The 26,057-nt window shown below is 37.3% G+C and overlaps 1 protein-coding gene across 9 annotated transcripts in view; it reads left to right on the top strand.

Annotated features, from left to right (window-relative positions):
• sorbs1 (sorbin and SH3 domain containing 1) overlaps positions 1 to 26,057 on the top strand; it is a 51,836-nt gene that overhangs the window by 17,833 nt on the left and 7,946 nt on the right. For 4 of the 9 annotated variants that reach the window (XM_079856309.1, XM_079856308.1, XM_079856304.1 and 1 more), the window contains exons 7-21: positions 871 to 1,019; positions 1,129 to 1,189; positions 1,352 to 1,426; positions 2,775 to 2,804; positions 3,058 to 3,154; positions 4,210 to 4,324; positions 6,155 to 6,238; positions 12,918 to 12,932; positions 14,857 to 14,906; positions 17,555 to 17,727; positions 23,745 to 23,830; positions 24,281 to 24,445; positions 24,584 to 24,630; positions 24,762 to 24,876; positions 24,966 to 25,091. In XM_079856309.1, the coding sequence (XP_079712435.1) occupies positions 871 to 1,019; positions 1,129 to 1,189; positions 1,352 to 1,426; positions 2,775 to 2,804; positions 3,058 to 3,154; positions 4,210 to 4,324; positions 6,155 to 6,238; positions 12,918 to 12,932; positions 14,857 to 14,906; positions 17,555 to 17,727; positions 23,745 to 23,830; positions 24,281 to 24,445; positions 24,584 to 24,630; positions 24,762 to 24,876; positions 24,966 to 25,091 (1,388 nt within the window). Of the gene's footprint in view, positions 1 to 870; positions 1,020 to 1,128; positions 1,190 to 1,351; positions 1,427 to 2,774; positions 2,805 to 3,057; positions 3,155 to 4,209; positions 4,325 to 6,154; positions 6,239 to 12,917; positions 12,933 to 14,856; positions 14,907 to 17,554; positions 17,728 to 19,765; positions 21,440 to 23,744; positions 23,831 to 24,280; positions 24,446 to 24,583; positions 24,631 to 24,761; positions 24,877 to 24,965; positions 25,092 to 26,057 lie in introns of those variants that run through there. The other 5 variants (XM_079856305.1, XM_079856302.1, XM_079856303.1 and 2 more) reach the window with 4 other exon arrangements.

Below are 26,057 nucleotides of genomic sequence, written 5' to 3'. Positions count from 1 at the left end.
TATAACAAATTTGCTTTAGAGAGCAAAACTTTGCTTTAGTTTCGTTTAGAGAGACTGAAACCTTCATCGAACTGTTTCAGACACTGTGAGAAAAGAGGTGACGCAGCAGTGTATGTTATGAGAAAATTAAAGTGTTTTTTTACTCTTGGATGCATGTAAACCTATTGTAGGAGACCTATAAAACAAAATTAAGAACATTTAAAATTGCATAATAGGGGCACTTTAAGGTGGGAGTGTCTGTTGTATGGTTGTGGGCATTGTGTATATTAATTATATAAAAATGACACTACCATTCAAAAGTTTGACCTTAGTATGATTTTTTTTTTTTAAAGAAATAAATACTTTTATTCAGCAAGACACATTAAATTACACATTAAACCCACTGATCAAAAGTGACAGTATATTCACAGTATCACCGTTTCTACAAAAATATGAACCAGCATAACTGCTACCAGAAAGATTAGCAGCAGCTTTTGAGATTGGACTTACTTTTTCTCTTTCTGTCAGATAGGATGTACATGTCAGAAATACTTGAAGCATCAACTGTCATTTTACCCAGAAAACTGGCAAAACGGTCTAAATCCATAATAAAGGTGCATCAGTCAGTGCCACGAGAAACATTTACGGTATTCAACTATGGTTAAAATAAATGAGAAGTGTTGCAAGAAATGCAAATCTATCTGACCTTCCTAGGAAAACGGTCTTTTCTAATAGATCTGTAGCCATGACTTATTCATTTAAATTGAAACATTAAATCGTTCAGTGATCCCTTTGAAGGTATTGTCCTAGATAAGTGTCGTCTGAAAGTACCAGATCAGTGTGTTTTTCATCTTGTGTTCAATGATCTGACTTTGTGGTCGTGTGTTTCAGAAGCTGTTGCGGAGCAGGGCAGTGGCCCTAATCGGAGCCCTGCTGTCAGCCAGAATAGATCTTTCTCTGAGAGTCCAGCAGACATGGAAGGAAAGACAATGAGACTGTCTGAATATTCAGCTGTCCCGGTACCCAGAGTCCCAGTACGGGTAAATAAATGGGTTTTTCTCAAGATTCACCTGTGTTTACTTTGACTAAAATAAGTACATCCAAAAACGTATATAAATAAAAGACCATCTGCATATTTTTCTCTTCTAGAACACAGAGCTATCAAAGGACTGGTACAGAAACATGTTCAAACAGATTCACAAAATCCCAGGTAAAGACGCTGCTTGAGAATTACATGCATTCAGCACTTTTCTATGCCATCTTTTTGTGTATCGATTCCAAATCTGAATATGTCCAGATCACATCTCACTACAGTATATGTGTGTATTCATCTTTGTCAGTGTGTTTTGTCTTTCACCCACCTTATACTCAGAGACTGTCGAAGAAAATCCATATCGTCCCACCTACATATTTCCAGAGAGCAATGACAGGCCACTGAGAGCCAGAGGTACCATGGTTATAGTTATAATCAGATCTTTAATTAAACATTCCTCCATGCCACTCTTTTCTGTCCTTTAGCAACACCTTTTAACCTTTTGTATGTGTTAGGTCATTTTATATCCAGTTCATGAAAAACAAATGAAATGGATATGCACTACCAATGAAAAGATTGGGGTCGGTAAGATTTTTAAAAATGTTTTGGAAAGAAGTCTCTAATGTTTACAAAGGGTGCATTTATTTGATCAAAATAACAGTTCTATTTTAATATATTTTACAATGTAATTTATTCCTGTGATGCAAAGCTGAATTTTCATGAATGCTCAAAAGAACAGCATTTATTTGAAATAGAAATATTTTAACAATATAAATGTCTTTGCTGTCACTTTTTATCATTTTAATGCATCCTCTCTGAATAGAAATATTAATTTCTTTTTTAAAAATCGGATTTTACTGACCCCAAATTTTTAACGGGTGGATAGCCGCAGTGTATATAATATAAGGTGTTAAATATGTGGGATAGTTCGCGCCATCTACAGTCAATTCTTTCACAAATCCCAATGTGCAATAGATGCTGCTTTATATGCACACAGTGTCAACACATTGGTTGTCCTAAAGAGGAAATCATAACACTCAAGGTGAGCTGTGGTAATGAAGCTATTTCCAAGACCACACCACCATGTATTTAAAACTCATAGATTGATTACCTCCATTTTAAAAGCTTTCATACCTTTGTGATGTGTTTCATGGCTGTGCTTTTAGCGAACGATTCTGCTGAATTATTAAAGCAGCCACAACACAACTAATGGGCTTTGTGTATCCATTGGATTCTTAAGAATGCAAAGTTAGCAATGCCATGGGCTGGTCTGACTCTGAAGTATTTATTTCAGCTTTTATTTGTTGCATAACCACTGAAATGCCTAATTTCTGTAGATTGTGGTGAAAATGTTTTATTTGTACTGTAACTTACCAGCTAGGTAGAATATTCCAGCATCAGAAGAACACACTGATGTTGTTATAGCGCCATCTACTGGTTAGTTGTCTTGGAGCTGCTCTTTAGTTGATCATGACTGCTACATCACACTAATCTAATCCCTGTAATTTTCACATTCTATACATTAGATGTTTAGAATCCCCCATGGAGTTGCTGCTTTAGAGCACAGGCTACACTAAGTAGAGCACAATAAGAAAATGGGTTACAAACTACCGTAGGAATACATTTGATATGTGAAATAAATGCAATATGTTGTAAGTTCCACTGTTTTCTAATAGTTTCACAAAAATATGTCAGCTGTATTGCTTCATCACTGATTATTATTTACTATTTGCATCTAACAAGTATTTTCTGACTCTTTCAGATGACAGGCCAACACATGGTGGTGAGGATGGTAAGTGTTTGTGCGTAATTTAAAAAAAAAAATTCTGTCATTTACTCACCCTCAAGTTGTTCTAAACCGGAAGAAAGAAAGAAATTCAGGTTTGGAAGAATTTGAGAGTGAGTAAATGATGACAGAATTATCATTTTTGGGTGAACAATCCCTTTAATTTAGCTAAGGGATAAAAACGACATTATGCATTCTTATTTAAAGGAAAGCTGTGTTTCAGTTCTGTTAGTGTCTGTTATTTGCATTTATCCTGAAGTGCGGCCAGTCCCTCGCTCCAGGAGTGCAGTAGACATGGGGAGCTCAAGAGGACAGCTGCCTGTGCCAACACGCACATCTTCCCTAAAACCTCAGAGGTGAGCCATGACACTATGAATGAAACAAATATTATGATTTATGGAGATTCTAGCACATTTATTGACTGAATTCTGAAACTTTCATATTAGAGTGTGAATTCTTGCACATTGCTAGTGTTGCTCAACATAGAGATGATGACATTTCTTCACAGGACCTCAATATGTGAAACACTGTATTTTAGCATTTGTCATGCTGCTTAACAAGCATGTGTTGGGTTCGAGATGTTGCTGTTTGCTGCTAGAAATCATAATGGAGACCTGTTTTTTTTTTTTTTTCAGCCATCAGTGTTCACCAGCAGAAAATAAATAAAGTGCCTTTACTTATATCCTTGTAGATCATTTTAGGTTATAAATATACAGCCCAAAAGACTGAGATCACACTAAAAATAAGGGATTTAAAATGTAAATTAAAACTGGAGATTAAAATGGTTTTAGAATTTTGAAAACAAAACATTATGACATTTAATGAATAATAAATATTTAAGATTCTTTAGATAATATCAGGATCTGCACAATAAAGAAATACTGAAGTTAATGTAAATTTTTCAATTAATTAATATTAGTCAATGACTAACAAGTTTCTGTAATTACAGCATTTATTTATCCAGGTGAATTTTTATTTCCTTTAATGCAGGTAATTAGTTTATTATGAACATGAATTAATACTATGAACAATAGTATATAATAATAACAATATCATTATAATAGTTGTATACATTTACGGAGATTAATAAATGTTAAAAAAATCGTGGTATTATTTATTAGATAATTACAGTCGAAGATTTGAGCCTAATTGTAAAGTGTTACAATAATTTGTAATGAAAAGTTTGTATTAAATCAAAATTATGCAAAATAGGTTAGTGAATATGTATGTATAACACTGCAGAAAACACTTCTCCAATTAGATGATTAAAGTGCTTTTATGTGAGATTTTATATATACTCAAGCTGCATGTATGGGAACGCTTAACTAAAACTTGCCCTTGTTGGTTGCCATGGCGACTCTCCACCTCCCTTGCTGTATCACTCCATCTCTCCCCCCATGCATCCCTGCAGGAATGAGTGGGAGCCCCCTGACAAGAAAGTAGACACCAGGAAGTACCGTGCTGAGCCCAAGAGCATATTTGAGTACGAGCCAGGAAAGTCTTCAGTGCTGAAGCAGGAGAGAAAGGTATGATGCTCTTTATACACGCATGTTTTCTGAGTGCTGTTGCCGTGCATGCCGTTTGATGCTGCAAGAGCTGGTTTCTGCCTGTTTCACTTAAAAGGACACAGCACACTCACAGCTTGGTAGGCTTAAGTGACCTCGGTAGGTGACTTGTGCTAGTGATGTTGTGATATACTGTACTGTGCATAGCATATATGACATGATCATTGCGTGTGTTCATAGCAGTGCACACACTACAGTAAGGTTAAGTATAGAAGATAGAAAGTAGGAGGACCTTTTACTCAGCTATAAAAAGATCATCAATAAGTGACACTTGCAGTGTCCAGACCCAGTTAAGAATAGAGACTCCTGCTGGGGCTTGAGTGTGTCTGCAGTCTGGTCATTTTCATGGGAGGTTTGTTACCATGACATTCAGTGATTCAATCTTTTTAGCATGACTCATTCTGGGAGCTGCTGGTATTACATAATGTCTTTCTGATGACATACCGCTGAAATAGGTTTATTGTAGAAGCCAAGCAAAGCACGTTGGATCCTGTCAGTGAAACAACTGAAGCAGAAAAAGTGCGAGCTGCATTAGTTCTTTCTCTTTCATTTTCTGCTAATTGTTAGGGAAAGTAATTAAATTGGCTCCAGGTCAGGTCCTATCTAGGGCAGAAGATAATGTGCTGCCTGTGTCTCTTCATTGATTTAGCTCTGCAGAAACAGTCCTTTTCTTTTGGAAAATTTTGTGTCGTGGAATATTTTAATTATTTTTAAATGATATGTACACTACTGTTCAAAAGTTTGGGGTCGGAAATATTTTTGAATGTTTTTGAATGAAGTTTCTTAGTTTCTTACGAAGACTGCATTTATTTTATCAAATATACAGTAAAAACAGTAATATTGTAAAATATTATTACAATTTAAATTGTTTTCTAATTAAATGTCATTTAAAATAAATGTAATTTATTCCTGTGATGGCAAAGCTGAATTTTTCTTCAAAAAGTCTTCAGTGTCACATGATCCTTCAGAAATCATTCAATATGCTGATTTGCTGCTCACGAAACATTTCTTATTATCAATGTTGAAAACAGTTGTGCAGCTTAATATTTTGATATGATGCATTGAATATGATACATTTTTCAGGATTCTTTAAAGAATAGAAAGTTAAAAAGGAAAAAAAGATTTCATTAGAAATCTTTTGTAACACCACATGTCTTTATTGTCACTTTTGATTAACTTAGTACATTCCTGCTGAATAAAATAATTATTTCTCAAAAATAGTATTCATTTATTTAAAAGAAAAATCTTACCGACCCAAACTTTTGTACAATAGTGTAATATCATGTTAAATATAGCGTAATTATTGTTATTGATTTTTAAAACAGTGTTGAAAATATTTGGCAGGATTTTATAAGCAAACAATAATGCAAAAAGATTGATATTCATATCAGAAGTGTGAAATTATGGATTTTGAGTATATGAATATGTGTTTATTTTCCTTGTTCGCTTGTTATATACATTAATGTATAAGACCTATGATCTATGGATCCCTTTCGATCATCATTACTTTGTCTTTATGAGATCTTTATTTTCTAATTCCTGTTTCTTTGCTGAGATCAACCAGACGCTCTTGCAACAAGTCATCAAGCTGGAAACAAATCCAATTCATGTTTCCTCTGCTGTCTCAGCCTGGAGCCTTTTTTAACTTTACTGTCTGAGATCATGACATTAAGAGAGAGTTCATGTAACATCATCATTCAGTCTCATTGTCTTTGTATTCTGAAACTTCCTCTTTCTCTTTCTCTTTCTCTCTCTCTTTGTCCTCCTTTCCTTGTTGCCATATTTCTGTAGACTCAGGACGTAAGTCCAGAAGATGTAGATTTAGTGAATGAGCCTTGGTATAGGTTCTTTTCCGAGATGGATTTTGGCAAAGCGGTAAGTTGGCAGTATATTAAAAAAATGCATGTCATCCTTTTTTTTTGTGTTTAGGACCCTAAATATATATTTTTTATGTCTGTCTGTTAGAACCATTGTTATGTCACTTCCTTTCTGCACTGACCTTTCATATGTATGTTCCTTATCCATCCCATTTTAGCTCAGTGCATAGCAATACAAAAGCAATACAGAAAGTAACATTACAGTGAGTGGAATAATTCTTCTAAATGTGCATCAGAAGCCACATCAGAGAGCGATAGGTGATAAAATGGTGCAAGCACCTCCTCTCAATTTCCCAGATGCTTCCTGATCATCTTCTGAAGCCCTTTTTCACCAACTTTTCCATCTCATATTTGTTTTTTTCTGACTGTAATTCAATTTGAATCTCAATATATTATCTTTTGCACTGTGATTAAACAATGAATTGCCATCTGATTTGTAGTTGGGGTTCGTCTGACAAAAAAGACTTCAGTCTGTGCCTCGAAAAATCTTTTTTGAGTCTTTTTTTTTTTTGAGAATCTGCCACTCATTCTAGGTGTTGACACAGATGACTTTGAGAAAGTATTCATTTTTATGTAGTGCCAAGACTGGAAACAGACAGCAAGCTGTGATGATGCAACTAGTTTGGTAAAGATAATGCTCAACATTGGCCAAACTGTTTCTCCTGTGCTGTTGCCTGTTTTCAGCAGCATTGCCTGGCAACATTGACTGAAAAATTGGCCTCTGCATCATCCGCTTCTTGGTTGTCAGATTTGCTACATGCACCTTAACTAATGCGAAAGTGCATAACATCCTGCTGGTAGCTATCCAGTCATGGCGATTACATTTTTGTAGTGTAAACTTGTTTTGTCTGACCATGACGCATTAACTAAGCACTGTAAAGTACCACTGGCCTCCTGTCACTAGGTTCAGTGAGGGATAGGAAGGCCGTCACTATGTTATCAGTGGCACAGAGCCTGTGCAGTGTTGTCATCAACTCAACACCTGTGAGTAAATAGCACATTCGTTCACACTTATTTTCCTAGAGACACGTACCATGATACACCCCTGGGTGATCGGTTGTTTAACCTTTCTTTTTCCGAAACTCACTCTGATTGTTTCCATGGGCGACAGTTGTAAAATTAGCCAATAGTAGTAAAATTGTTAAATTAAAACTTTTATTCAGCAAGGACGCATTAAATTAATCAAAAGTGAAAGTAGACATTGTTACAAAAAAACTTTTAAATAAATGCTACTTTTGAACTTTCAATCCTGAAAAAACTGTACCATGGTTTCCACATAAATATTAAAATGTTTTCAACATTGAAAATAATAACAAATATTTCTTGAGTAGCAAATATTAGAATGATTTCTAGAGGATCATGTGACACTGGAGAGTGTCCAGCTTCAGCTTTGCCATCACAGAAATAAAAAATCTGGTAGTGAATATATAGTATAATATCAGAGGTTGTATAATATATAATATAGTGTAAAATATCAGAGGTTATGATACTACATTGCAATTTCTCGTAAAACATTGTTGCAGGTCAAGAAGGTCTCAACACTAGTCTAATGACATGCTTTCTAGAGGAAAAAAAGCACAATAAAATTATCACCAGAAAAAATCATGACAAATATTAAATATATGACCCAGTCCTACTCTTACTGCCCATGCATGGCTTTTGTGTATGACAAGTCTTTAGAATTAGTTCTTCTGACAGTGAAACCAAACCCTTGAGTATGAGTCACTGAGTCACAGGCTGCATTCCTCATGGGTAGACTCATAAATCTGAACATCAACGTCATGGCACCAGTTAATAGAAGGTTCCTGTCTCTTTCCAGATTTCCTTGTTTAGAGATGAAAGTGAGGAGTCACCTCCCTTGAGAGCGGGTGTCTTGAGTCAACTGATGCGGCCCTCTCGCTGTGTTGATAAGGCAATGATAAAATACTCATGGAGTTCTAGTTTCAGGAGCCAGTGTGAAATTCTCATTGGCTTAGTAAGATTCCCATAAAAAGTCAGATGCAAAAAGTCAAATTAAACACATTTCTAAAGCTATGTAAACACTCTTGCAAAAAGGGTTGAGATATTTTGTTAGTGTTAGAAATATTAACAACAGTATCCATCATATATCCATCCTGCTTTGTGTAGACTGATGCATACTGTCATACCTGCGACTCGGTGTGAGAACGCTAGGAGCGCTTGTGCTGCCGCTTCACGCTGGTACCTGTCTGTCTGCTATGGTTGACTGTTACGTTTGTTTTTGGATATGTTTTTTCTGGGAATCGACGTTCTTGGATTATTTCCTGGACTACTTTACACACTCAAAAAGTTTTGGATAACTGACCCGGCAGTCTCCGTGATCCTGTCACACAGATCGGCTGCAAGCCCTCTCCGTTCCTATCCTTATATCCCTCTCGACATCTGATACAGCGAGTCTCCACTCTCTTTATCTTTTTGTGGTGTCAATCCTTGGTATGGTTGGGTAGCCTTCCCTTCTGTGTAATGTGTGGATTGTGGATCCGATATAGTTCTGGCTAACATAGTTAAACCATTAAATTGATGTATGGGTCACATTAGTCATCACTGGTCATGTCATTGCGTATCCACTTGTAGGTTTTGTTTTTTGGTCTTTTTGTGCTGTTTTTGGATGACGATAATCAAATTACTTTTCCCGAGATGGCTTTACAATTTTCTACTTGAACCTTTTAACACCACCTGGGTACATCTATTTCTCTCATCCGCGTCTTCATCATAGAGGTGGAGGGCTGGCTGTAGTTTGACTATTAAAATATCCAAGATCGAGTTTCATGATGTTGCAACATTTGAATACCTAGTGCTGAAAATGACTGGCCAAACGTCACTGGCTGTAATCTTAATTTACTGACCTCCAGAATTTCCCTCTGACTTTTTACTCTGAGATTAGTGAGTTACTTACTCTTGTTAGTCATTCATCTGTTATTTTGCTTGGTGATATTAATATACATGAAAACACTGCACAATGCAAAGAATTGATGTCTGTGCTGGACTGTTTCAACTTAACTCAAACATGTAACTTTTGCTACTCACTCCAGGGGTCATATACTGGATGTCATATGTACATCTGACTTATATAATATTCTTGTTAGTGGCTCAGATTTTGCTTTCTCAGATCACAAACTCATAAACTTCAGTTTTAGTTTTCCAATATCTATATCACCACTGAAGAAAATGCTCACCTATCGTAAAATCAATTCTGTGAATCCATCTTCTTTCTCTGTTTCAATAAGGGCTTCAACCTTGTCAGAATGTTTACTATCTAACTCCATCAGAAATCTGCTGTATTTACAATAATGCTTTTTCTCAAATACTTGAGAGTCATGCTCCTGTTAAAACTAGACTGGTTCCATCTACTCGTGCCTCACCCTGGTTCACTCCTGAACTTCGAACGATGAAAAATGAGGGTCGCCGCCTAGAAAGACTATACAGTAAAACTGGACTCATTGTGCACTCTCTGGCTTTTAAAGAACATTTGCTCAACTACCGTACAGCCCTCAACGATGCAAGATCCTCTTATTTCTCCTCTACCATTAGGAATTCCACGTGTGTCCTCGAGGTTGCACCCTTCATAACACAAACTGTAGTTTGGCTTCCACCATTGTCCCAGCAGAATTAAAAATGGCTGCGGTGACCCCCATTCCTAAAAAAACACGCCTTGACCATCTAAATATGGACAATTATAGGCCAATATCTAATTTAACATTCTTAAGCAAACTCCTTGAAAAGGGTGTGGCTTCGCAATTGCGATCATATTTAGATGTTAATGGTCTTTTTGAACCTTTTCAGTCAGGATTTCGCCCATCTCATAGCACTGAAACTGCTCTTCTTCGGGTGGTTAACAACATTCTTTTGTCCGTGGATTCAGGGTTAATAAACATCTTGATGCTTCTCGATCTAAGCGCTGCATTTGACGTTTGCCAAGAAATACTGATCTCTCGGCTCTCTGATATTGGCATCACTGGTTCCTCTCTTTCCTGGCTCATATCTTACATCAGCGACAGAAAGTACTATATCACCATACAAGGGTATAGATCTGCCACTGCTTCGCTTACACAGGGTGTTCCTCAAGGTTCAGTTCTTGGCCCACTATTGTTTATCATCTATATATATCCACTTGGTGACATCATACGCAGGCATGGAATTTCATTGCTATGCTGATGACATTCAAATTTATCTTACCACCAGCTCCGATAGGCCATCCCTGCCTGACTCACTCACTGCTTGTATAAGGGACATCAAGCATTGGATGCCCCTGAATTTCCTCAAATTAAATAATAAAAAAACTGAGATATTGGTGATTGGCTCTGCTGCCTCAGTCAAAAGGATGGACCTGTTCTTTGATATTGATGGAGTTCATGTTAAGCCTTCGTCATCTATTCGAAACCTTGGTGTCTTAATCGACTCAACTCAGTCTTTTGGCTCTCATACTTCTTCTCTTGTTAAAAACTCTTTTTTCCATCTTCGTAATATTGTACGTCTTCGATCTTCTCTCACTTTAGCTGATGCTGAAACCTTAATTCATGCATTAATCACATCACGTCTGGATTATTGCATTGCTCTATTTCTTGGTCTGCCCCCCAAAAAATTACAGTATGTTCAAAACTCAGCAGCAAGAGTTCTCACCTCCACCAGGCGTTCTGCTCACATTACTCCTCTGCTTCATGACCTTCACTGGCTACCTGTGGCATCCCATATTCACTTTAAGGTATTACTTCTAACGTTTAAGGCATTAAATGGTCTTGCACCTCCATATCTGTCTGATCTACTTTACTCTTACCGCCCTGGTCCCTTTGATCAGCTGAACTTGGTTTATTGTCCATCCCTCGTTTCCGGTTGTCTACTGTAGGTGGAAGGTCATTTAGTGTTAATGCTCCTAAATTATGGAATTCACTACCCCTTACACTTCGTAATATCTCATCTGTGGCTACATTCAAGACTCAGCTAAAAACATATAACATGTATTTTGGATAATGTGACTATATGTGTCCTTATGTGATTGTAATGTGTGTACGGGTGTGTAAATGTATTGTAATGTACAATGTAAAGCGCCCTTGAGCTACGGAAAGGCGCTATATAAATAAAACTTCTTCTTCTTATATATACCATCTTAAGTTATGAGACTGTCACAAAAAGTTCCAGTAATAGACTTGTTGTGCTTGTTGACTCCTATCTGGGAGCAACTTTAAGTATGAAGCTGCGTGTGTGTCCGTGTCTAAGTGGGTCGAAGGTTATTGGAGACTGCATGTGACCTGGCTTCCTCAGTGATTAGCACACCATACTCTATGACAGTGACAAACACAATCAGCCCATCTCCTATATCCTATGTATGGAATGAGACATATGTACTGGCCTAGCAGTCCGTATCCATTATGTGTTTGTTTCAATTAGACACAACAATGTTCCTATGTACAGTAGAAACAGTTTTTTGATTATAGCAGTTTATCAAAGAACGAAGGAAAAAGGTTGCATATAAAGTACTTTCATAAGACTTTCGTAAATGAGCACATAAGCCCCATTTGCTCATGTGGTTAAGTTGCACAGCACCCTCACTCACATTGTATGCTATTTATATAATAGAAAAGTTGTAAATTTTCTTGAGTCATCTCCTGCACCTGTTAGGAAACTAGCACATGAAAATGAGCAAACATTATTAACACACTGTTCCACTGACTAGCCTTAACAATCAGGGGAAAGGAATTTACATCCTAGGAAATACTGTGGTAAACATCTCTTGATCTTTATTGTGGCCTCTTTAGGAAGAGCATTTAGACCATTGTGACTTATCTTAAAGGGACAGTTCACCCAAAAATTATCATTTACTCAGCCTTATCATTCCAAACCTGGATGATTATTTTATTTTATTTTATTTTATTTTATTTTATTTTATTTTATTTTATTTTATTTTATTTTATTTTATTTTATTTTATTTTATTTTATTTTATTACCTCAACATTCATATCTTCATTTTTGTTTCAGAAATAAAAGAAAGTCACATAATGACATAATGGTTTAATGACAGAATTGTATTTTTGGGGAAAACTGTGCCTTTTAAGGATGGATTCAGTCTGAATTCAATAAATTTAGTGTTGTATTTTAATTGTTCATATAGTCCTATATGCTGAAATTAGACCCTGTAAACCCTGATGTGACAAATGGACGTGTACCAGACGAGACGATGGGAAATTCTCTAGGAATACTGTCTCAGCATTATTACTTTTAAGACTGAGATGTCATTTCCTTTAAAGTTAATCACCTTATATGAGAAATTCTATTTTGGTTGGCATTTCATATAACGTAAGGCTTTGAAACGGTATCCTCTGTGACATACTGTGCACGTCACTTTCACCCACCGTCTCCATGGGTCATGTCAAGAATCTCAAATACCCAGCTTAAATCTCACTTACAACAGTCCTGACTTTACTGCGGTGGCTGTTTGTAAGTGTATTTCCTGTAAACTCAAGGGCCCTTTAGTCCTTCTCACATACAGTTAATGATAGACATAACAAAATCATCTTTTTAGTTTGTTTACACAATTTTTTTACACCATATACTTTTTTCTTCTGTCAGATATAGTATATGAAGCTTCCTGTACTTTATAATGCCAGCAACAGTGTTCTAAATTCATTGCATTATTTCACTTTCTTATCTCCTCATTTTAACAGCTGCATCACACTAAGGTATTGTACTGGCTGTCACAAGTATTTAGATTAAGATTGCGTGGCACTTCAGATAAGGCTTTCATGCATGCTTCCTGTTTGCTTATTCTTCGCATCTGAGCCAAGTCTGGTGCGAAAGCCTCTTGGGATGCTGTGCCGGCTGTTTTCTTGAGAGGAAAAAAAATGGTATGAATGGAAAAAAGGGACAAAAATACTAGAGGTCGCTTTGCAGACGTAATAGCAGCTTATGTCACTGGGTGTTCCTCAGGAAACAAAACTTCTAGAACATGACGCTGTATAAATAGAGCGATATTCTCACACAAAGCCTGTATTCATTCGCGAAGGTTATTCGTGATCCTCTTTACCCAGCAACCAATGGGATGAGCATGTTGCGGTCAGGAGCTGAACTTTTCTTCTGTCGGTCAGAAGAGGGGGCCGTGGGGTGCTGGCACGCATGTGGCATACCTCTAAAGGGACAGCAGCAGGCTGGGATTGTGCAATCGTATTTGCAAACACCACTTGTGCTTTTTTTTTTCTTTGGAGGTGTGCTGTCATGCTATTTTTACCATCTGTGACGTGCACTTTGGGAAAAGCAACAGAAACAGCAGCCTAAAATTAAACTTCTCTAAACCATTCCAAATGCAAGGGGGGCACAAGCCGTCGCAGTGAATGGCTCTTTCTGATCTGCCGTCGGGAGTTGCTGCCTGGCAATAACAGCTCCTTATTGACTCAATGCTTGCAGTGCTGGGTATTTACTTACAAATTGTAGTCTGTTACTGATTACAAATTACATGATGAAAATTGGTAATTAGTTACGAAATCTATTGGATTACACATTTTATGGAATCTAATCTGAGGACTTTTTTATTACTTTTAGGTTACTTTTGACCTAACTCGTTTATCACATCAATTTGAATTAGATCATTGTGCACCGCATTGATATAAAAAAATACAAAGAGAAAGAAAATGTATTCTATTCTTTATTATCAAAAACATTAAGTGCATTAAGTTGTGAAACATTAAGTTGTGAAGGAACTGCAGTGGATATGCGAGTTGAGTGGAAATCTAATTAATTAAATAGTAAAAATGCAAGCTTAATGAAAACATAATTGCTTAAAAAAAAAAAACAATACCTGAACACTAGAAACTTCATTTGTTTGCCTGTGTAGTGAGAACATGTGAATGTGTTGTTAAAATGAAATAATACCTTAAAAACTCAGGGAGACTTCAAGTAGATATTTTAGTTTAAAATAATATGTGAATAATATTTAATCATATAATTCATTAAAAGCTAACTTTAATGTGATTAAAAGCATTTTAAAATGTACTACTTCCTTTTTGGAATCTGATTACATAATCCAGATTACATGTAATCAGTTACTACCCAGCACTGGACGCACGTTATGTGAACTTCCTTTGACGTACTAATAATATCAGTCCTGTGATTCTGTACAGCATGTCCGATCCGATGCTCATGATATTCTTAATATACGTGTGATCCGTTTGTGTGTGTTTATGTGTATGTGTGTCTGTGTCTGCCCATGTAATTTGGCCCACTTCCCGCACCAGCTGGTTAATTGTCTCCCTGTCTGGCCGGCCAGTAATGAGAGTGACTCAATAGAAGACAAAAGAGAGCCTCGGTGAGAGACAGCAGCTGATTGGTGGAAGCGCTGACAGCCCCCTCCCAAAATGGGCGCCCCTCACAGCCCCTGCTAATCCCACCCCTCGCTCCCAGTCGCTTGTTTTCCCCCCTAACTTGCATGCAGGCCAAAATACTTGCTTACTTCTCCACGCTACGCTTCGTCCAGAGGACTTAAGAGTTTCAGAGCTTTGGACACGGCAGACGTTCGCAAGCCTGACTGACTAATGCGCCTTCTCCCTTTCCAGCTGCCAGAGAGTCAAGCCTTTGGAGCTATCAATGACTTCTTTGTTTGGTTTGTTGCAGAGTGCCCCCTCTTTCAGCCCATTGGAAACATCTTCCGACCTCCAGCAATAGTAAGTCCATGCTTCTTTTTCCCCTCACAAATGTTCCTTTCCACCATTTTCTGATGGTGTATGCCTTGTTGTATGTGGGTGTGTTTGTGCGCCTGTCTTGCTCTCCAGTCATCTATTATCAGGCAGAGCTGTCACGGGGCTCTGGAGATTTCCCTCGTTTCCTTTTTCTGTTTCCTCAACGACCATTTGCAATGCAGGCTGCCCAGTGTAGGCGTCCGTGTGATGTATGTTTGTAAGCATGTGTGCGTGCGTTCGTGGAGGAGAGGCCACGGATGGTTGTGATGATTTGTTTCGTGCTGAAACTAGTGTCTGAAAATAAAGCCTGGATGTCTTTTTAAGAGAGATAAGAGACCTCGAACATCCACCCATTCTGTTAGCAGAAATCCCCCAAATTTTAATGTGCTGTTTGTGAAGCACACAGTAAAGTGTCTTTTTTTTTTTTACTGACAGCTTTCACTGTGGCATTTACGTGATCATGCCTTCACAATAACTGACATAACAGTCATATTATGTCTTTAAATTTGAAGACTAAATTTAAAGATTTTTTTAATGTTTTTTTATCCAAAGCAAATATTAAGGAATACAATAAGCGATTCTTCTTAAGGAGCCAATATGATACAAAGTTTCAAACACTGTCCAGAATAGTACAAGCTAGAACAGATATATATACGATATAGTGAAAGCATAGAAGAATTTAAAAAAAAAAACACATTTATTGATTTTGTATTATTTTGATTCAGAAAAACATCTGAAGTATCGTCTAAAGCATGCGCAACAAAAATAGAATCAATTTAATGTCATGTAAGCTTTCTTTAAAAGCATTCTTTAACATAACTCGTTTTTTTAAACAGTAAATAAACGTATTCATTAGTTAAATCAGTTTAACATTTTTTCCATGCTTCCTTTGCCAAAAATGTAACAGTAAAACATACAAAAGAATGAATCTTTTGTGGTATTTACATCTCTCTTAAGAATCTGTGGCATCTTTAAGCCTAGCGGTCTTCACTTTGGTGTGAGGATCTTTGTGATGTTTGGATGTGGTGTTTATTGTTTTATCAAAAGCCACATGGTTTAGTGATAAACCAGGAGGCCAACTAGTGTTCAGCCAAAACACTAAACCAAAAATATGCTCTCATGACTTGAGGAATGTCTGAGAGACAAGCCCTGTGTAAGTGTAATCCTGAGAGAAACATAGTTTTGCCTTATGGCTAACAGATCCTTGAAAAGGAGCTGAACAGCATGAACATACTTCAGCTTTACTGATGGTCAGATAAATCTGGTAAGACCATCTCCGCTCCAGCAGTTGTCAGGCAGCTGCTCAGGTTCCTGAGTTTGGAGCCAGTGGCGTCTGGAATGACGTGTGCTCACTTCTTCTCCAGTGGAAAGCATCCCAATGGTCATGTCATTCTTGGGGACTTTATTAAGTGTACAGTATAATGGAATAATTCACAAGAACAGTGTCTTGTACGCACACATCATTTTTGTTGAATAATGGGTATTTTATTGTTTCCAACTATGAAAAAGTAGGAAAGTATTCTAGGGCCCTTAAGATTTTATTGGCGAGTTGGCTGTTACGGCCCAAAACTGTAACTGTAACTGTTAATATGATTCCCTCCGAAAAAGAGCTGCCGATGTATAGGACGATTGTCTGTGCATTTAAAATCCTTGTCATGGATAAATTCCCTCTCAAATCACTTAGCATGTAGGCCATGTGAGTCTGGTTTGTTAACCCTGTTGGAAAAACAGTCTCATTCTGGTCAGGCTGGGCTGGTTTGGGGTTTTGGACACTTGTAAGCTGGTCAGACCAGCTGGACCAATTTAAAACAACTAAGACCATCATGCATTTTTGTTTTTCAGCAGAGAATAGTCTGCTGAAAACATAGCATGGCCTTACTGGACTCAATATTATTGCTTTATTGCATACAGCAAAGAGTCATAATGATAAGAAAGCATGATATACTTTCATTTTCCCTATACCAACATAGACTACAGCTCATTATATGGGAAGACCTAACAAAGGACAACTTATTAAAGGTGTGCATCCTTAAAGAACAACTTACTTTCATGAAAGCACATACTTTAGGTTTATATGACTAACTGCTACATGTGGAAATCTTCAAGCATGTTTTTTAAAGGATGCCACACAGGCCTCTGAGGAATGCTCTGATAAGGGCCAGAGCAGCTGGCGCTGTCCCATTTATATCAAAGAGCAAACACTGGCTGACTAAAAACGTCCAAGTTTTAAATTGTTTAGCAACATTAAAAGTAAATTGAATATTATAATTTTTTTTATCATGTATTCATTCTTTTTTTTTTTTGTAATTAGTAAAATAATGTAAATATATATCACTTTAAAGCATGTAAAAATAATAACAAAAATAAACACTTTTTTTCCACTAGATATTTCAAAAGTATGAGCAGGTTTAGTTAGTGTGCTCAATAAATCTTCAATTTACAATTTTTAAAAGAAATCCAAGGCAAAGTATTTTCTGTAGTATTGTTTTTCCATAATATTTTATGTTTTCTATATCTGCTTTTAATAATAAAAAAAATATTTCATATAAACACGACACTAGAATTCTGTTCAAACATGTTGCGTGAATATGATGATTTATGTAAGTCACAGCCTCATCTCTATTTGTGCCCAGCTCGACCTGTAAAGCAGGCGACAGTGAAGCGGAGAAGGACAGCTTGTCTGCCAGCGGGCAGGCAGCTCCAGAATGTGATCGACACACTTACAAGAGTGTCCTGGAGGGCGGCGACATCCCTCTGCAGGGCCTGAGAGCGCTTAACAAGCGCCACCCCAGCACTTCTTCTAAAGGTAGGCTTCCACTCTGTTTTTATATAAGTTTAATTCAGGTTTGAATTGATTTCTAATCGAAATATGATTAAAATCATACTACATTATTGTAAAGCTGGCTCATTTGTTGCCCGTTGAGCCCTCTTCATCAGCATTTTCTACATTCCTTCCTTCACAATACCACACAAATAACACAGCTCATTTGTCTTTCTGTGTTTTGTTAAAGCTGGCCATTTTTCACAGTTGACACATAACAGATGTCCGGTTTGACCTTTAGTCATTCACTTGACGCCGGCCTGTTAGACAGAATGGGCACATGAGGTTCGGCTCAGTTGGGTGTCCAACTGCTTTAGAAGTGGGCCATGGTGTGCGGAAAGGGGGTGGACGTAGAGATTAATAGGGGGATCTGATGGTAGACACTCACCCTGCAGAGGAGATAAACATGCAGCATGTTCAGGGGTGGTCAGGTATGAGGGGGTCAGCTGTCAGAGTGAGGTCATGAATGGAATGCTAGCACATTTGACCCGGAGGATGGGCCGCTCGGGTCGGCAGGGGGTGGAAAGCGGAACGCACAAGGGTTGAGGATGATGACTGTATCCGTTAATAGTTAACATGACCCACATGTTTAGACAAAGGCTTTGTTGACCACTGTGTGAAGATCTTTTTTTAACTCTTGTTTCTGTCTGCTTTGACTTTCCAAGGCAACATGTTTTGCATACAGAATATACAATGCAGTGTATCTTGTTGTGACTTCATAAAGTTATGCTTCTAAATGCATAATTGAGTATAAAGAAATCAAATTAAAGCACATTGCAAAATTTTGTTTCATCCAAATTATGTGAGTTTCCCTATTTCCCCCCTGCTTTTAAGTAATCTTTACTATCTATTCCATGTTTCTGCTGCATTTTTGGCAATATACTGTAAATATCTATTAACATTCTGCCTGTAATTCCTGTGGATAGCAGCTGGTAACTTCACAGCACACTAGAGGTTTCTTTGGTGAGAATTCCCAAGACTTGTAGTGCTTACATAAGTTAATGACCACAACGTGAGTAAGTGCCTGTCTTGGAGCGGTTTGGGGGAGTCTGCGATAGATCAAAAAGAAAAGCATATCGGCACATTTGGACAAACCTTCACAATAGGAAACAAATGGTGCATTTGGTTGGACCAAAAAACGTATTGGAAGTCAGAACACAAGTAAAGGAAATGCTACATTTTAGATGCATTGTCTTTCAGCGCATATGACTTTTTAAAACAGTTTTTAAACATAAAAGAGTTACTGAGCAGGTCAAATGAATTACTATGGATGTCACATGCATATTGGAGGAGACGTTCCAATTAGCAGTTTAGTGGTACAGTATTTTGATTCATTGTCAGTTGTAAGTTAAAGCAGAAAAAAAATATTTTCTTCCTTTTTTTTTATAACAAGGCCTATACTAGCATTTATGGATTTGAAACTTTGCTCACACAGGACTCATTGAATATTTTTGTTTTGTTTTGCAGTTTGCCAGGAGTAAAATATCTTAGTTGTTATATGATTTATTAATGACTTTAAACCATTTAATACTGATAGATTTGAATCTGAACTACCACAATAACATATTCCAAACATACTATTCTTTTATATGTTCTTTTTAGTACAATTAAGTTTATTTGATAAATGATCAAAATTATTAGATTATTTATATTTAATATTTTTAGTTTTTATAGTTTCTATATTAGCTGTTAAATTATGAAACTAGCTAATTAAAGTAAATATTTAGTTTCATGCTTCATTGTAATAGTGATGTTTTATAAGTACTTGATGTACTGCCGTGATTCCTCCGAATATAAAATAAGGCAATGTATTGCCTTCAAGATTAGTTAAACTCAGAGTTGAACCTGCTTGAATGCTCTAGATAAAATGGACTGACAAAATAGACTTAAGTTGGAGTATTTATTTAGTAATTAATGTAACATTTCTTACATTATTTGCCAGTTGTGTGATACTGTTGTGTTCGTGCTTGTTGCAAGTGTAATCTAATGCACTCTTTGTTCTGTTACCCTGCATGCCTGCCAGTGGATTATAAAGGTGGGAATGGCTGTATGATTTCACCTTGCTCTTCTGTAAATACTCACTCAGTTCTTGCCACTAATGCACTAGCTTCTCAATACAAGACTAAAAAGTCCTTGTCGGCCACCAAAGCCTGCATCCCTCAAATCCTTCCTTCCAAGTTTAAGCCCAAGTTATCGCCCTCTACCGATGAGAGCCTGGAAAGACGGACCGAGCAGACGCAACAGCGGCCCAAAGCGCACAGCTGCGAGGATCTGCATCCGGAGGCCTGTGGCTCACAGAATGGAGATACACAGAATGGCGATCACAGGTTAAATTCAGCCTGCAAGGGCAATGGTTCACCTGAGAGCAGGAACCTTCATAAAAATGGACCTGTTGTGGGATCTGTGAGGAGCACTGCTGAGTTCTCTGCCCTCTATCGAAACATGCATAACATTCAGAGGCCGAGCTCCTTGGGCTCTAGCCCCAACGGTAGTGTCCGCTGCCTGGCTTCATTTTTCGAGAAGCCGGGGGGCGACATTACCTTGGATAGGACTGAGTTCATCCCCCGGGAGGCCGTCACTTTTCGGGTGATGGAGTTTGAGCGTATCATTCAGCGTTCGAACTGTGCGCCCACTCGCTCTGCCTCGATGCCCATACTCCCTAGTAACCCAAGCCCTTCCCACAGCCCTGCGCCGGCCTGCTTTCTCCAGTCTGCTCTGTCAGCTGAGACTCTAGTCATGCCAGAGCCTGCACATACTGAGGACTGTCCAACCATGAATACAGAGGCCCAAACACCCAAAGAGGAAGCTTCTGTGTCAGACGAGTTCCTGAACACCTCAAGAATTGACTTACCTTTGGAAAATGAGGGCAAATCGGAGAAAAAAAACAGTTGCATTCATGATGCTGCCAAAGAGACGCCCTCCAGCTGTACCTCAGAACCCACAGGTAACCATCACCATGATCACTTCCCCTTCCACACCAAACAAAGCAAGTGTAAAGGCACCTGCCCGGCTTCCTACACACGTTTCACCACAATCCTCAGGCACGAGCGGCAACAGGCCAACACCCTGCAGGAGAAGAGATGTGCTCCCCCAAGAAACTTTCTTCTGATGGGACCAGCCCCTTTCTCCTTACGGAGGTCCTTACACAGTCAACAGGCCAAAAAGACTTGCGCTCTCTCCGCCATGAAGCCCGTGGCCGGAGACCTCTTCTCGGCCAGGCCGAAGCCTGTGATTCCCCAACGCCTGTCCTCTTTGGAGGTGCTGGAGAGGCTCAGTAACGGAGAGAGCTCTCCCTGTGAGGGGTGCAACTCGGATGACCTCATGGATGTGGAGGGCTCAGAAGCCAGTAAAGATCACTCTGAAGGTGGCTATATTGAGAGTGTCATGAGTGTCAGATTGTCCACACTCATGTTCGGGCATGACTATGTCTGTGATCACTCATCTTCCTCCAGCCTTTCTCTCTCTTGTCTGCTCCTCTGTCATCACTGAGTGACTTTATTTTTTCCATTTCTTCCGTGTGCACTGTGTGGCCAACTTTGTGTGGTTTGTAACCAGATTGGCATATTTCTGTTGTGTTGTGTTTAAGTGTGTTATTTCACTTTTTTTTTTTTTTATTCTCAGACTTTCACTTCAGCCATTTAGTATTATTTTTTATTGCCTTTGTAATACATTGTCCAGATAACGATGACCAGACATAAATATTAAAAAAAGAACAGAACAAAGTCAAAAAGTACCACCCATCGAGTGCAACAGTGACTGAACCTTTCAGCTGCCTGGGTTCTGAAATTGTTGTTCCAAAGGGATTTCAAGGCATTCTTCAATAAAGTATAAGCAATTCTTATGTGTTTATTTTTAATGCTTAATTTTAAGCAAAAGTGTATTTGAAATTTAAGTCAAAACAACAAAGGTACTGCACTTAAGTTGTTTTGTGAGGGAATGATCTTCTACGCATTCCATGAAACGTTGAGACTTATCTAATCGAATCATAAACAGTGGTATAATATAAAATGATTGACTTACAGTCAGATTATATACATATACAATCATGTATATATAAAACAAGTTTAGATATACAGTGCAATGCATAAGTTAATACACCCATGCTAAAGTTGACTAAAAAGAGGAATAAAAAATCATATTTTGGAAATTGAACTTAATGCCTTAATTTAAAAAATTAGGAAAAATCCAACCTTTTAGGACACCAATTTTCTTTGTGAATGAATAATGTATCGTAAATAAATAAATGTTCTTCCTTAAAATACATGGTGCATAAGTGTGTACACCCCTATGTTAAATTCCCATAGAGGCAGGCAGATTTTTATTTTTAAGTATTTTTTTATTTATTAATTTTTAGGATACTATGCATCCTGATAAAGTTCCCTTGGCCTTTGGAACTAAAATAGCTCCACATCATCACATAGCCTTCACCATACCTAGAGATTGGCATGGTTTTATTTCAGTTAGCCTAAAAGCTAGTTTGATTTGCATTGTGAGATGATCTTATGGAAAGTACTCCATGCCAATCTCTAGGTATGGTGAAGGCTATGTGATGATGTGGGGCTATTTTAATTCCAAAGGCCAAGGGAATTTTATCAGGATGCATAGTATCCTAAAAATTAATAAAAAAAAATACTTAAAAATAAAAATCTGCCTGCCTCTATGGGAATTTAACATAGGGGTGTACACACTTATGCACCATGTATTTTAAGGAAGAACATTTATTTATTTACGATACATTATTCATTCACAAAGAAAATTGGTGTCCTAAAAGGTTGGATTTTTCCTAATTTTTTAAATTAAGGCATTAAGTTCAATTTCCAAAATATGATTTTTTATTCCTCTTTTTAGTCAACTTTAGCATGGGTGTATTAACTTATGCATTGCACTGTATATACAGTATAAACAATTTTACAAAGTTTATTACAAAAATTTAAAGGACAGTTCACCCAAAAATGTCATAATTTCCTCATCCTCATGTCATTCATTAAAATTTCTTCTTTGGAGCATAAAAGAAGAGTTTTTGAGAAATGTGTTCCACTTAAGAAAGAAAGTCAAACAGGTTTGAAATGACATGAGGGTGAGGAAAATGACAGAACTTTGATTTTGGGGTGACTATCCCTTTAATGTTCTCTATAATGTTACTTTTGTAAAAGCCAGATTCCATTAATCCATTATCAAGTATTACTACATACCAGAAGTTCTGTTTTCACCCTACCATAGAATAATGATAAGAGTTGAAACTGAGAGGAATTTTGGCGCAGGATTCACCCACTTGTCATTTAGCTTCTTGTCAGCTTGAGAAAATATTTCAGGCCTCAAACGTTATTGAACAGATGCATTTTGTACATTAAACAGACATTTAAAATTGTTTCATGCACATACAACTTTCATCATACTGCAAAGCCTTTCACAGATTTGATCTGAAATTAAAAGACACATTTCATAGAATAGTGTAAACGTGAGTCAGTTTTTACTCTGTTTAAGGATCAGGACCAGTGCATTCAAATGGCTATTATGTTTTTTGTTTTGTTTATTATTATGTGGTTGTCACTCAATTTTCTATTTTTTAAAACTGCATTATACATATTACACTAGACATTTTTGAAAGGAATGTCAAAATGTGTATTTTTACCATACTTTTTCATGATATTAAGTTTTGATGCATGCAACTTTTTAATTTTGACTGACCATGGCTTATGCTTATCCTGCAGATCTCAAAATACTTGCTTTATGCATAAACTATTCTAATGTTAAACTGTAAGATGTGTAAGCCATTTTATGTTCATGTAATTTTATTTATATATTTTATATAACATCTTTTATATTTGAATGTCAGAATGTCTGTGTCTATATCATCCCCATTGACATGCTCTATAAATGGAAATTTCAGAGATATGAAGTGTTGTGGAATGTTTGAACCAAGACTGACTTGAATCATTGCACTTACTCTTACTTTATGTAATTTTGGCAACAGAAAGTGAATCCTATGTTTTTTCAAACAGACTCCGATTCTTCACATCCATTAGGCCACGGGGATCATGGAGAGAACCCAGACGAGACTGCCCGGAAACGCTATGGAGATAAAGAGGTGCCATATCTGTTTTGACATTTTCTTCACACTGCAAACGAATAAACATCCTTAAAACAAGATAAATTTACTTGAGAAGGAAAAATTATAACTTGTTTTCAGAGAGTATATCTTAAAATAAGTTACATTTTCTGCCCCGTGGACATAGTTTTTTAAGCATATACCTAACACTAAAAATAAATGTGTATATATCCCTAATGTATTAACATTAACAAAATAGATAAATATTTATTAATTTGTAAATTTAAATAATATAATGTAATATAATATAATATAATCTTCTGAATATACATACAAGTGCTGATCTATGGGTCCTCTGGTCATGAGTAATTTAACAGACATATGGTGGATTTTAAAGCATGTTTTTTGGAGACTTATTTTGCTGCTGTACAATGTGGTGAATTTGTAATAGGCATAATGAGTGAATTAAAAGCCTGTTTCTTTTTAAAGAAAATTCTGGAAGAGCAGAGACGGTTAAAGCGAGAGCAAGAAGAGGCAGACACAGCCGCTCGGAGACACGCTGGGCTGGTTGTGACTCATCAGCAGTTCATTACTAATGACCGCTTCGGCGACCTGCTGGTTATTAATGAGAAAGAGAAGAGAAAAACCATAGAGGTGACATATTTTCTCTCGTTATGCTTCAAACGATCTTGTTTGATGCTGACTGTCTTTTTATGTGACAAAGAGAGTTGCTGTGATTATAAAAGATTCATTACTGTAGAAATGATGCTAATGGCCTCTTATTGTCTGCAGAGAACTCCTGCTTTGGCGCGATTTGACTTCAGAGCAGAAAGTTTAAAGTAAGTGTCTCACAATTCAGTTCTAAGGATGCTAATGAGATCATCATGTGTTTGTAAATATCCGCATGTCTCTTGACATGTAGAGTTCTACATTATACAAGTCTAACCACATTCTGTTTCCCCTTAATCAGGGAACTACCATTTCAAAAGGGAGATATTGTATACATCTACCGGCAAGTTGATCAGAACTGGTTTGAGGGAGAACATCATGGAAGAGTTGGGATTTTTCCACGCAGCTACGTTGAGGTACATTATTTTTATCAAATTTTTTTGATTCTAAAAGAGTTTTCAGGTGTGAAGTAACATGTCTTACTTCTGTTATGCTGTTTTTCCAGCTCTTGCCGCCAACAGAAAAGGCTCAGCCCCAAAAAAGTGCTCCGGTCCAGGTGTTGGAATATGGAGAGGCTATGGCTCGATTTAATTTCACTGGCGACACTGGTGTTGAAATGTCTTTCAGAAAGGTAATTCACACTGTTTCTGTAATTTAATGAAGATGACGCTTAAGTCCAGCGGTCAACACTGTTGATATGCGAACAACAAGAGATAGAGAAATCAGTATTACCGTATATGTTTTATTTAGCTTTTTATATTAGAAATATGGAATAATCATTCATTGTCCAGCAGCCTGTTTTATGTATTTATGAGCTGAATGTGAAGCCAAACGCTTTTAAAAGTGTGATGAAACAAGACAAGTAGAAAGCTTTCAGAAGAAGAAAATAAAAATTAAAGAAAAGAAAAAAGTCATCAGCCAGTAGAATAAAATAATGGTGTAACAATACATCGATATGGATCGATGCATCGATCAAACGTCTAACGATACGATGCATCGATACCACACTTAAAATATTGATATACGGTACCTTTATTTTGACACACTCCACATTCTCACGTAACTTTTCTCAGCTGAAATAGACGCCTGACAAGATTGACTGAACCCTTTGTCACAAAAGCCGGTATTTTCCACTGTCAAGGCATCGCAAGTTCATGTTTTACAGCAGAAACGACAAGCCCCGAAAAGTCTGTTTTAGCGAATCAGTGCGCAGTATTCAGGTCAGGTGACAAGGCTGCTTGCTTGTCACTTTGAAAAGTTTCGTCAAAGCTGACTAAAAGTGATCGAGGATGGATTTCAGCGAACTTGATGAACCCGTGATATCTTCTTCGGGGTGTAAAAGGAAAATAAAAGCATAAACTTTTTCACGGAATCTTGCTAAAACAGCACGTTAGTGGTGAGGGAAAAGCTCTCTGTATTGGGTGAACGTTGATCACAACAACAAAGTTTGTCAGGCGTCTATGTCAGCTGAGAAGATTAACGTTACAAAGATTAACCAAGTGTTTTATTATGTATCATAGCAATTACTTGGCTTTGTTTAACTCTGAAACATGAAATGTGGAGTTATCTGCTTTTGCCCCCCCCCCCCCCCCAAAAA

This window comes from Squalius cephalus (genome assembly GCF_949319135.1).
Source record: "Squalius cephalus genome assembly, chromosome: 21".
Lineage (NCBI taxonomy): Eukaryota > Metazoa > Chordata > Actinopteri > Cypriniformes > Leuciscidae > Squalius > Squalius cephalus.
Note: the sequence above shows the minus strand (reverse complement) of the source record. Positions and strands in the feature narration are given on the sequence as shown.